We start from the raw sequence: 12,557 nt of genomic DNA on the forward strand, positions 1-12,557 counted from the left end.
CGGCGGAGGGGCGGGGCCCGCGGGGCGGCGGAGGGGCGGGGCCCGCGGGGCGGCGGAGGGGCGGGGCCCGCGGGGCGGCGGAGGGGCGGGGCCCGCGGGGCGGCGGAGGGGCGGGGCCCGCGGGGCGGCGGAGGGGCGGGGCCCACGAAACTCCTCGGGCCGCCGCGATGGCGTCTGTGTCGGGCTCAGTGCGGTTGCAGCGTTGCATCGTGTCGCCGGCTGGGAGGCACAGCGCCTCTCTGATCTTCCTGCACGGCTCAGGTGGATTACAGTTTTACATCCTAGTTTTCTGCTTGGGAATCGTCCTCCCCTGGGGTCCCCTAGTGTTGCCCTAGTGGAGGAGTCGCTGGGCCTCGATAGGGCTCCGTGGACTCGGGGAGGGCGACCCTCGCCTCGCTCACCCCGCGGCTGCGGACACCGGGCCTTCTCCACCGTGTATTCCTTTTTTCGATCATGGGCCCATCGTGCTCCCTGATGGCCCTTGCGTCCCACCACTGGGCCATCCCTCCATCCGCAACACTCTCTCCATTTGCAACCCTTGCTACCGCCCCTCCCCCTCCCTGTTCTCCCTCGAGTTTAAGAAGCAAGTTAGTAAGGTAAGTTGTCTACTAGACACCAAGGATTTAGTACTTTCCAGCGTCAGCTGTTAGTGATCGGGATTTTCAACCGCCTTAGATAATTTGCCACTTTATTTTTCCAGTCTCTCGTACCACTGTGGACAGTTGAGACAGTTAACTTAATATTTATGTCCTTTCCGCGAGGCGCTGTGCCAGGCCTGGAGTACTGTCTCCCTTTCCTCTCTTTCTTGCTACTCCTTCCTTCTTCTTTCTCTTTCCCGTTCCTGTCCTGAAGCCCCCGAGATACTAGCACAGAGTCCACTCTCAGTCCCCAGGGCAGACACCTTCCTTCCCCTGCCCGCCCTTAGTGGTGTGTGTGCTGCATTCTGTATAGCTTTCCTTACACTCCTCTGTGATGACTTAAGCCTGTCTTTCCCCCTTCACTTTCCCTTCCTCAAGAGGAAGGACCCTTATTTTAATCTCTGCATCCCTAGTGCTTGGCCTAGGGTAAGTTCTTGGGAAATATTTTTTTAAAGAAATGAGATGCAGCCGGTGTCCTCAGAGCGCCTACCTAAAGTTAAAAACAAAAACAATTCAATTAGTTTGAGTCAGCAGTGGAAGGGAGATCACAAGATGGTACATGATTTACTGCCAAGAGAATTGTAAGGAAAAAAACTGTGGTTAGGCATATTAAGGCATTTGGAAGATGAAGAGCTGAGATTTTACCGATTTGACTTAAGAACATGGACTTTGAGCTGAGACTTGTAGTTGGGTAGTGGAGGAGATTGGAAAGGTACAAGGTGGAGACCTGGAAATGGGCAGTTAGCCCTGATAAGTTGAACAGCTTGCTCAAGGTCACTTGGCTGTTGCCGTGAGTGGTAGTGGAGTTAGGATTCGCACCCAGATCTCCCTGACTCCGGAAGGGTAAGGTGGAAAAACTCTGAGCTAGGCTGTTTCATTTTGGAAATAGGCAAGAAATGGGTCAAAGATGTTTAACGGGAAGGACTTCGCTAATGAAATATATTTAGAGTGGTGAAGTGAGGTGTCTAGGAGGACACCAAAGCCTTACAACTAAGAGACTGTTCCTGGTACTATTTGGGGCTCCATGGGGGTTCATTTATAAGCATCCAGAAATTCCCAGATACTGTAGCCTTTGTAATAAATAAGTGTTTTGTAATATTGTTAGGAAATACTCCTAGACTTTTCTTTTTTCCCGTGGGCCACTTTGCTTCAAGTACCATCTTTACTCTTCAATTTCAAATTACTTACATTTTTATAAATTGTAAACCCTAAATATATATTTTTCCTTTTATACTTTGGAACAGAGTTTATCCAAAGAATTCTTCTGCTAATTATGCAAATAAAATGCAATTTCCACATAGTTAGAGCTCCATTGTAGTAAATTAAAATCTGTACGAGGAGTATAATTTTACGTTAGACTTACTATATGTGGTTATATTATAGGTGTTTGGGTTCTGCTTAATCTAAATACAGGTAACCCGTTTTAATAGTTGTTACATGCTCTTAGAATAAAGTGCAGGCTTTTTTAAAAAGTGGGCCTTATGAATGGATGAGTGGGTGTTACTTTGTAGCATTAAGTTTTGCTTTTCAAGGTTGGAAAAGTATATTCAGAGGCAGGTTTTTTTTGTTGCTTTTTTTGTTGTTTTTTCATCCTAAAAGGCTGAAGTTCTCTCCTAGGCTATGATAGTCATAGAAGAAGGTATGGGAATGTGAGTAATACATAGCCAACTTAATTTGAGCCATTCCTACACCTAAAATACCAAACAGGTACCTTCTTTCAGAATGATAAAAGCAAGTAATAGTTTAATTAGCTTCGTTCAGCTTCCCAGCTTAGATTAATTCACTCTGTTGTATGTTCCTTTGGAACATTACGGCACTTCTTTTAATGGTATCCATTATTTGTAATTCCCAGAATTAATTCTTAATTCCCAAACTTCGCTATAAGGTTCACACAGACCCAAATTATGCATATCTTGCTTTTTCCTCATGCAGTAAATCAAAGCGAACTGAGTTGGCGCTTAGTGAAGTTACTAGTAACTTTACTAGTAACCGCTGTGTTGCTAAATGTGGGGAACATTTTTCAGTCATCTTCTTATTTGAACCATCTGCAACATTCTGTTGGACAGAATATGGCATCCTGGAAAGGATCTTAGCGTTTGCCATATTCTGTCCAACATTCGATGTTCTTGAAAGACTTTCTTGGTACTTACTAACCTGTTTTCTCCATATAATTGATTTTCCAGTCTCATCCTGTTCTGTCTGTTAATGTTGGGGCTTCTCAGAATTTGGTTCTGTGGTCTCTTTTCATTTTGCATTTTTCTCTGCAGGCTAATGTGCACGTATGGCCTAGGATTCTATGTTTTCCTCTATATAGTAACATACATTTGTGTCTCCATTTTAATTTTCCTTTGAGTTCTGGACATGTTTATCCAACTGCCTCATAGTCGTTCATTTATTAATCCATTCATTCCGGAAATATCTATTATATGGCCACTGTGCAGTGACTCACTGTTCCAGACTCCAGGCATATATTAATGAATGAAACAAACGAAAAGTTCTGGCTCTTGTGGACCTTACATTCCATTGGAGGAAATACTGTATAGTGGATAGTAGTGAGTTCTGTGGAAAAAAGAGAAAGCAAGACAAGGGGGATGGAGGAGGGGAGGTATTGGGGGTGATAGTTTAGCTAAGGTGGTCAGAGTAGGCCTCACTCTGAAGGTGGTACTTCAGCAGCTAGACCTGCGTGAGTGAATCATGTGGGTGTTGGGTTAGACTGTTGCAGACAAGGGAGAAGGCAGGACGGAGGCCCTGAGGCAGGTTCCCTGACCTTCACGGGAACAACAATTCAGGCGTTTTCCCTGGTGGGAGAGGAGTAGGCCAGGATATCCAGAGGATCCTGGCGGAGGTGATAGGAGGCAGGGGTCAGCAAACTTCCTGTAAAGGGTCAGGTAGCAACCGTTTCAGATGTTGCGAACCAGATATGGTTTCTTCCACCTTTTTCTTTTCTGCCTCCCTTCCTTTTTTTCCTTTTTCTTTATTTTTTTAGCAACTGTTTAAAAATGTAAACACCATTCATAGCGTACGGCTTTGGGCTTTTGCCTTCCAGCTGGCTATAGTTTGCTCAACCCCAGGTAGAGGACCTTGTAGGCAGGGTAGCGAGTGTAGACCTGCTGATCCATGTGTTTCCTGTCTCCGTGTGTAGTTGCATTGTTCATTCAGTTATCCTGGCCAGACACCTCGCTGTCATCCACTATTGCCCTTATAACCAATCTATTACCAATACCCATTTATTTTCTCCCCTAAGGATCCTCGCACCTATTCCCGTGCATGCCATTGCTAGACCCCTAACTGAAGCATGTCCTCTGGACAGTCACCTCCTAACTGATCTCCCCACACCTCCTCTTGTCCCTTCTGTCATCACACAGTTGCCAGAGTGACCCCTAGAAGACAGCCACCTTTCTGCCAAAAAGGAACTTCCTGCTGTTAGGATTTGCCACTTCCCTACTGTTTCTCCAGCCTCGTCTTGTGCTCACTGCTCTTGCCCTCAGTCTTAGATGTCCTCCTCCTCCATCCTGGAAAGGATCTTAGCGTTTGCCATATTCTGTCCAAAATGGTCTTTTCTAGTTCGCCTCAACTTTTCACCATCCGGTAGGTCTTGAAAACTGGGTCAGTTTGTGTCATGTGTGATCTACGCATTAAATAAACAACTAGCTCAGTGGCTAAAATACAAACTGAACTTTGCTTTGCAGAGCTGATCTTCTGATGTTATCCCCGAACTCCTTAGCTGGGTCAGTTCTGAATGTAGTAAAACGTGGCAGCACCCAGTGTCTCATCTTCGCAGTGGTTCTGTTTGTCTCTCATGTTCATGTGTGATTGTTTGACTTGTGTGTGTTTCTCACAGTAAACTGTGTCCTCCGTGAGAGGAGGGACTCTTTCTTCCTTGCCATCACCGCCTCTCTAACAGTGAGCACAGTGCCTGACTCAGTGACAGGTATTCAGTAGATAGACTCTGAGTTGATGTCTAATGAGCTGAGCCAAAAAAATGAAAAGTTGTTACCTTTAAAATTTTCTCTTCAGGACTATATAACATGGACCTAATTTCCTTCCATTTTTTAATGGAAATATCCAGACATTAATTCTTGCATGGATTTTGGTTATTTTTTAGCCTTGGGATGTATAATTGTTATTTTACATCACATAAATGTGTTATCAAAATTAAATTTAGATTTCTTCAAGTTAAAAATAAAGTTTGCTAAATACCCCTTTTGAAAGATCTTGTTATTTTAACCAGGAAAATTGTTTTAGATCTTTCCATCTACAAAAGTTTATATTTGCTTCAGAAATTTACTATTTTTACAGGTAAGATAAGAAATGACAGTGTTTAAAATCAGACACAGAATTTTTTTAGGAAAATAATTTACTTCATATTTGTGCCTGTTTTACCATTTAAACAAACAAGGAAACTTGAAACTCAAACTTGAACAAGGTCTTTAAAGTGATCAGTGGTGAAGTTAGGAGTAAAACTTTCTAAATAATTTTTGGTTATTAATGCCTGATCAATTAATTCATGTTGATAAACTGGCTTCTGTGGAGTTATTTTTACATATGGAGATTTTTTTGTATTCCGTGTTCCAGCCTCTGTGTGATATGAAAGTTATAGAATGCTTTTAAATACACTGTGTTGTCAAAATGTTTTGTCTTAATCGATATTTTGTGATCCATCAGGTGATTCTGGACAAAGATTGAGAAAATGGATCCAGCAGGTTTTAAATCAAGAGTTAACATTCCAACACATAAAAATTATTTATCCAACAGCCCCTCCCAGGTATGTAGTAATTTCTCTCACTGCTCAGCATAACTGTGGCATAGAATGTATATAAACAGATACAACAGCTAAATGTTCTTGAGACTTCATTCTGTATTTAAAGTATTTTGAATTGCGGTACCTTTTTTTCTAGAACTTTTTTTTTTCTCCCCAGTTCCACAGTGGGGCCAAGTTTTGTGAGACAAGTCATTTCTTTCCTCTTTGTAAAACATTCCCTGAAGCTCTGAAACTTTGTCCTAAGCACTCTGGCCCTGCACATTGCTCATCTTTCAAATTCTCTTTTTTTCCCTTTGTTTACCCCAAAAAGAAACTAATAGCTCCCAACAAGTATAAGCTTTCTAATAATTTAGTTATGCCAGAGTTCATAATTTCAGGCAAAGGGTTTTGGGGCATTCTTTCTACACTTAAAAAGATTTAAAAACAATGTTAAGTTTTTTGAATCTGTAAGCCATAATAGGAATATGGAATTGACTGCTTAATAAATATTTAGATTATATAACCCATAAATGTGTTTAATAAAATGCACAGTCATGAGATTGGTATAGTTTTGAAGTCATACTGTTTTTTATAGTTATTAAGTTAGCATCTGCATAGGCTTTTATCCTGAGCATATACTTTAAACTGGGGTTTGCAAATCCTTTTTTGGGTAACCAAAATTATATACTGAGTTCTGCATCCCCCTCTGATTTCCCATTATCTGTTCTTGATTTATCCTTATTAATTATTCTGTGTGCTTATACACAAGCATTTTGTTCTTATTTTTCTGTTAACTTAGTGTTAAGGAGAATCAGAACCAGAACTTCAAGGACCTTTTTTTTTTTTTTTTTAAAGATTTTATTTATTTATTTGACAGACAGAGATCACAAGTAAGCAGAGAGAAAGGAGGAAGCAGGCTCCCTGCTGAGCAGAGAGCCCGATGCGGGGATCAATCCCAGGACCCTGGGATCATGACCTGAGCTAAAGGCAGAGGCTTTAACCCACTGAGCCACCCAGGCGCCCCTTCAAGGACCTTTTTAATGTGCAATTAAGATTTTACTTACTTAGTTGATAGAATTGAAAGAGGTAGAACAATAAATAAAATAATGTCATAAAATTTAAGATTTAAAAAAAAGTTAATATAATTTTAAAGGAGTTTAGTAGTTTGGTGGTGCAAATAAAAGACCTACTGACCAAGGGGTATTGTTTCAGTTGAATGCCTTTGAAATGTCAAAAGAGCTTGTCATTTGCTATTCATTTTAGTGAAGTTTGGAAGGAGAAGGACAGTGGTATTCCTATGGAGATGGGAGAGAGAAGTTCATTTCAGCCTGAATATAAACATAATTGTCTAAATTGAATGGAAGATCATTGGAAACAGATTCTAGAATTAATGCTTTCAGCTTATGAATTTTATATTATCAGCAGTATTGATATGTGTTCCAGACCAGTGGATTTCAAACTTTAGGTCCAAAATATTTCTGAGAATCCAAAAATCTCCATGGATACTCAGTATCATCTATGGGTGCTGTTGTGTTTAAGTAAAATCTAAAAACACTGAAATATTTTACTGAATTCATGGTAACTTTGGGGTATTATATATTTTCATCATCAGTATGTATTTGAACAGACCATGAAACATTTTGGACCATGCGTACCAATGCAATGTAATATGAGCTAACATGTAAAGTTAAGTGTTCTGACACTGCATTAAAAAAAGGAAAAACTAACAAGTAAATTCATTTTAAAATATGTGTTACTTAACCAATTATATCCCAAATATTTTCATTTCAACATGTAGTCAATATAAAATTATTAAAGTGATAAATTACATTCTTTTATTCATTCTAAATCTTTGAAATCTGGTATATATTTTACCTTTGCAACACTTCTCCATTTGGATGCTGGTCGAGCAATTAAATTTATATTAAATAAATAATTACTTCTTAAAGAAAGCAGAAACTCTTAATTTGAAAAGATAGATGCACTCCTGTGTTTATTATTGCAGCATTATTTACAGTAGCCAAGATATGGAAGCAACCCACGTGCCATCAATAAATGAACAGATAAAGATGTGGTGCGTGTATGTGTGTATACTCGCACACACTGGAATATTACTCGGCCATAAAAAAGAATGAAATCTTGCCATTTGCAACAAGATGGATGGAACTAGAGGTATTATGCTAAGTGAAATAAGTCAGAGAAAGACAAATACCACGTGATCTCACTTATATATGGAATATAATAAAACCAGCAAACAAAGAAACAAACCAAAAAACATTCTTTTTTTTTTTTTTTTTAAGATTTTTTTAACTTATTTGAGAGAGAGAGACAGAGATAGCGAGAGAGAGCACAAGTGGGGAGGAAGGGAGAAGCAGGCTCCCCGCTGAGCAGGGAGCCCGCAGCAGGGCTCCATCCCAGGATCATGGCCTAAGCCAAAGGCAGACACCCAAATGACTGAGCCACCCAGGCACCCCCCAAAACAGATTATTAAATACAGAGAACAAACTGATGGTTGCCAGAGGGGAAGTGGGTGGGGGATAGGTGAAGCAGGTAAATGGGATTAAGAGGTACAAATTTCCAATTATAAAATAAATAAGTCACAGAGATGAATAGGGAATATAGTCAGTAATGTGATAACATTTGACAGGTGGCGACTACATATATCGGGTGAGCTCTGAATTGTTGAAGCATGTTGTATACCTGAAACTAATAGAACACTGTATGTTACTTATACTTCAATTAAAAAATTACATAATATAAAAGTAAAAGTTCAGTAACTGGTTAAACTAGCTACAGGTTGCAATGCTTTATAGCTCCATGTGACTAGGAGTTACCATTTTGGGCAATGTAATTTCAGACTTTTAAAAAAAGGAGGTCCCATACATTTATAATGTGTGAGGGAGACTCTCCTAGATCAAATAGTGCTTGAACTTGTAAGATTTCCTTTTTTTTAAATGATGAGATGATTTAAATTGTAGTTTTCAAGCAAGGATGATTCTCCCTCAGAACATTTGCACATCTGCTGTGTTTCAGAGACATTTTGGTTGTCACGGCTGGCAGGAGAGGCTCCGGGCATCTACCGGCTAAATGACGCTAAATGTCCTATACCACATGGGACAGCCCCCACAACAGACAGTTCTCCAGCCCCAAATCACAGTGGTGCCCAGGCTGAGAAACCCTGCTTTAAATTACACATCTAGGGGCACCTCGGTGGCTCAGTGGGTTGAAGCCTCTGCCTTCAGCTCGGGTCATGATCCCAGGGTCCTGGGATCGAGCCCTGCATCAGGGTCTCTGCTCGGCTGGGAGCCTGCTTCCCCCTCTCTCTCTGCCTACTTGTAATCTCTGTCTGTCAAATAAATAAGTAAACCTTAAAAAATAAAAAATAAATAAATTACACATCTATTCCTGCACATACCAGGTGATTAGTATCTTGGTTCTCCATTAGGGGCGGATGTTGGGGGGAGGTTGCAGTGTGGTCAGCTGTTTATATTTTAGAAAAACAAATATCTGAGGTAATTAAAGTATGAATGGCATCATTGTCTTCGAATCAATACAAAAAGAAGTTGAGATTGCACCAAAGAACAGGTCTTTATGTACTAGGCTTTCTTTATTTTTAGATTTAATTACTTGAGGTCAGAAACATTAAATACAAAATTCCACTTGCCTTCAGAATTTACTCTTGAGAGCATGGGATTGTGAAGCTTTGCTTCCCTGTTTTCACTGGCTCTAAGATTCCTAAAATGAAGAAATAAAAACCTCACAATTGAATAAACTTTGCAGTTTCCCATTCAGGAATTCAAGAACTTTTCAAAAATTTTCAGAAAGAGTGTATATATATGTTTTTACTATAAGTAAGATCTATAGATCTGCATCATGGAATATTACATCTCAGACCTCTATCCTTGATTAGAGGCATCAAATAAGAGAGTGAAATGGAACACATATGACTTTTTTTTTTAATTTTAAAGATTTTTATTTATTTATTTGACAGAGATCACAAGGAGGCAGAGAGGCAGGCAGAGAGAGAGGGGGAAGCAGGCTCCCAGCTGAGCAGAGAGCCCGATACGGGGCTCGATCCCAGGACCCTGAGATCAGGGCCTGAGCCGAAGGCAGAGACTTAACCCACTGAGCCACCCAGGGGCCCCTAATGAAACACATGTGAATAAGGGTAGTAATGCCAGTTAATTTGCTGTCAATATACAAATCAAGTGAGTTTGTAAATGTTTATTGTTTTCAAACGTAAATACCAGAACCCTCAATCGACCTGGCAAAGTTATTTTGTGTCAGATATTTAGTAAATTGTACATTCTGTAGCTCTGCTGTATTTCTTTGGTCCTTTCACACATTGGAAATCAAATGGTACTGATCAAGGATTACCAATGGCTCTAGACCTTTCGATTTTATGATCTTCCAAATGTCAGGAGGGATCTTACAACAGGCAAGTATAACAAGCAAGAACTGGTTCAGTATTTTATTATATTAGAAAAATCTAATTCAACATTACTGTGAAATCATTTTTCTTTTGTCCTATGAATAGTGCAGAAATCAGCAAGTCTTGCTTCCAGATGTTTCAGACTCTCAGAGCAATTAGAAACTGTATTTAATATGTAATTTAAAATTACAAGATTTGAACTATTTTCATTTTCAAATTTGAACCATATCTTTGGTGACTGAGGATTTTTCAGTTTTAGTTCATCTTACATCTCATTGTACTTTTGGCATATGCTATTTCCTTGCTGTTTTAATGTATTTCCAGATTATTTTTTACTTAAATACAGGAGCGTTAGCAGCCTTGAAGGAGTAAAGACACTAGATAGTGTTTACCGTTCAATAATATTTTATTCTCTTGTCCTATTGAAATTGGTGACGATGTTTCCATAATTTCATTGTGAATTAAATGTCATACATTTTAAGGGTTTTCATATTTTTAGGCCTAATTTTCTGTCCCACAGATGGTCGTTTCTTAGTTTTTTTTTCCCATTAAATTATGTTTGGTGGGTAGGTATTATGACTCTTGTTCACCATCTGGCCTCTTTTCGGTATTCCTTTTCCAGGCTATTCAATCAGTCCAGCCCTAATGCCCTCAGGTTTTAGAACTGTTAGTGGTGATTTTATATAAATATAGTTAATAAAAATTTATCCTAGAGGAACAACATTTTGGAAACCTTTTACATTTTCCTAACTAAAAGTAAAAACTTGAGTAAACTACAAGTATTATAAAAAGTACATGGCTACTGTTAAGACTCTCATCCTCTCTTTAATATCTGTAATGTCTGGCTTATTTAGTTTTGCAAATGTGAGTTCATACTAAACATACAATTATAAATTCTTCCTTTTTTTCACCTAATGCTGTATTTGATGATTTCTTCCTATGATGATTTTGTATTGAAATACAGAAAACTGTTTAATAGCTACAGAATATTCTTTAAAATTTATTCTGTTGTAGACTGTTTTAGTTTTTATCCTCAGTTTACCACTATGTATGTCTGTTTATCCTATTTCTGATTTTCCTTCAGGAAAAATTCCTAGAAAGTACTCAGAGGACTTACAGTCAGTTTCTTTTTTTCTAGGGGATTAACTCTTCTAAATTGTTTTCCAAGAACAGACAGTTTGCATTATTACCAGTAGTGTATCAGGATACCCATTTCACCAAACACTTAGTAGCATTAATTTATTTTAAAAACAGTTTCTAATTTTATTGCTGAGGCTTTCTAAGGGTTATCTATTAGTTATCAAATAAACTGCTTTCAGTATCACTAATTCAGCTTAGCAGTTTCTGATGTATTTAGGTAAAAATATATATAGATAGATATGTGATTTTTTTCTTTGTACACTCAAAATATTTTAAGTATTTTTTCTTAATCACAAAATTGCTGCTTTTACAATGATATCTACTTTATAATTTGACAACCTCTAAGATATAACAGACTGAGAAGAAAAATACATAGAAGTATTAAAACAGGAACAGAGTACTAATTTGTTGATTATTTCTAAGCTTAGTGAATGGATATAAGGTTTATAAATATGTATAGTTACATTTATATTTTATTCATTTCATTCTATTTATATTTAAGTATTTTATATATTTATATCCATTTATATTTAAGTATTTTATATATTTATATATAGATAAAATTCTATATATAAAATATATATTTTTTATATATTAGCAAAAGTTATGTGATACATATCCAGAGTGACAATATAGTTGATATGAGCAATGAATCACTTGTGATTCTTCTTATTACTTTGAATCAGCAATCTGATACATGCTATACAATGTCGAGTCTTGGAGAGTACTTCAGTTAAGGAGGAAAAGTGAAGACTTTTAGAAATATGTCATCTAATTCTTACTTTAAATAAAATTGTGAAGGCTGTTAATGAAAAATTTATCAGTTCTGGATCTTAATTTTCACATGTCTAAAATGAACAATTTGGACTAGATATCCAAAATCCTTTAGTCATTAACTTTTTGAATTTTAGGTCCCTTCAGATTTTATGCACTGTAAGTAAGAACCAGTACTGTAATACTCCTCATTTTTGCCACAGTGTTAGACCAATAGGTAAGGGAAATATTCGAGATATAATATCGTTCAGTAGACTGTTGAAGATACATAGAATTATCATGGTACAGTGGTTAAAAATATGATTGGATTAAGCAGGCTCTGGCTTCCATCTGGATTTCTCTCAAGTGCTATAAGATCCTGAGAACAAGGTATTTTACCCTTATTGGTGTCCCATTTTCTTGAAGTGCAAAATGGAACTAATAATTGTATCCACCTCAAAGAGTTGTCCTGAGAATATGTGATGTTACTGAATATATGTGTAAATCCTTAGCATGATGTCTGACATAAAATAAGTATCAAATAAATGTTAGTTATTAATAGTAATCTGTGATATCCTTGTGGACAGGATGTAGAAATATTATCCAAAGAATTAATTGCTGATAATCCTTGAAGAAATTTTCCAAGCCTATGTGTGTGGGTTGTATTTTCAAGGAATATTTGGTCTAGCAGTTGTAAAGCTGAGAAAAATAATGAATATATTAAATAACAAAATGGAAATCTGAAATGATCTGATAGTCTAGAATAGGGTCAGCAAACTACAGCCTGTGGGTTAAATATGGCCAATCACCTATTCTTATAAATAAAGTTTTACTGGAATACAACCACACTCTC

The 12,557-nt window shown here is 37.9% G+C and overlaps 1 protein-coding gene across 2 annotated transcripts in view; it reads left to right on the plus strand.

Annotated features, from left to right (window-relative positions):
* Nucleotides 1-124: 124 nt before the first annotated feature.
* Nucleotides 125-12,557, plus strand: part of LYPLAL1 (lysophospholipase like 1) — a 35,599-nt gene continuing 23,166 nt past the window's right edge. For both annotated transcript variants that reach the window (XM_059413354.1, XM_059413353.1), the window contains exons 1-2: nucleotides 125-261; nucleotides 5,304-5,403. In XM_059413354.1, the coding sequence (XP_059269337.1) occupies nucleotides 168-261; nucleotides 5,304-5,403 (194 nt within the window). In that variant the 5' untranslated portion in view covers nucleotides 125-167. The remainder of the gene's footprint in view (nucleotides 262-5,303; nucleotides 5,404-12,557) is intronic.

Source organism: Mustela nigripes, chromosome 10 (genome assembly GCF_022355385.1).
Source record: "Mustela nigripes isolate SB6536 chromosome 10, MUSNIG.SB6536, whole genome shotgun sequence".
Taxonomy (NCBI): domain Eukaryota; kingdom Metazoa; phylum Chordata; class Mammalia; order Carnivora; family Mustelidae; genus Mustela; species Mustela nigripes.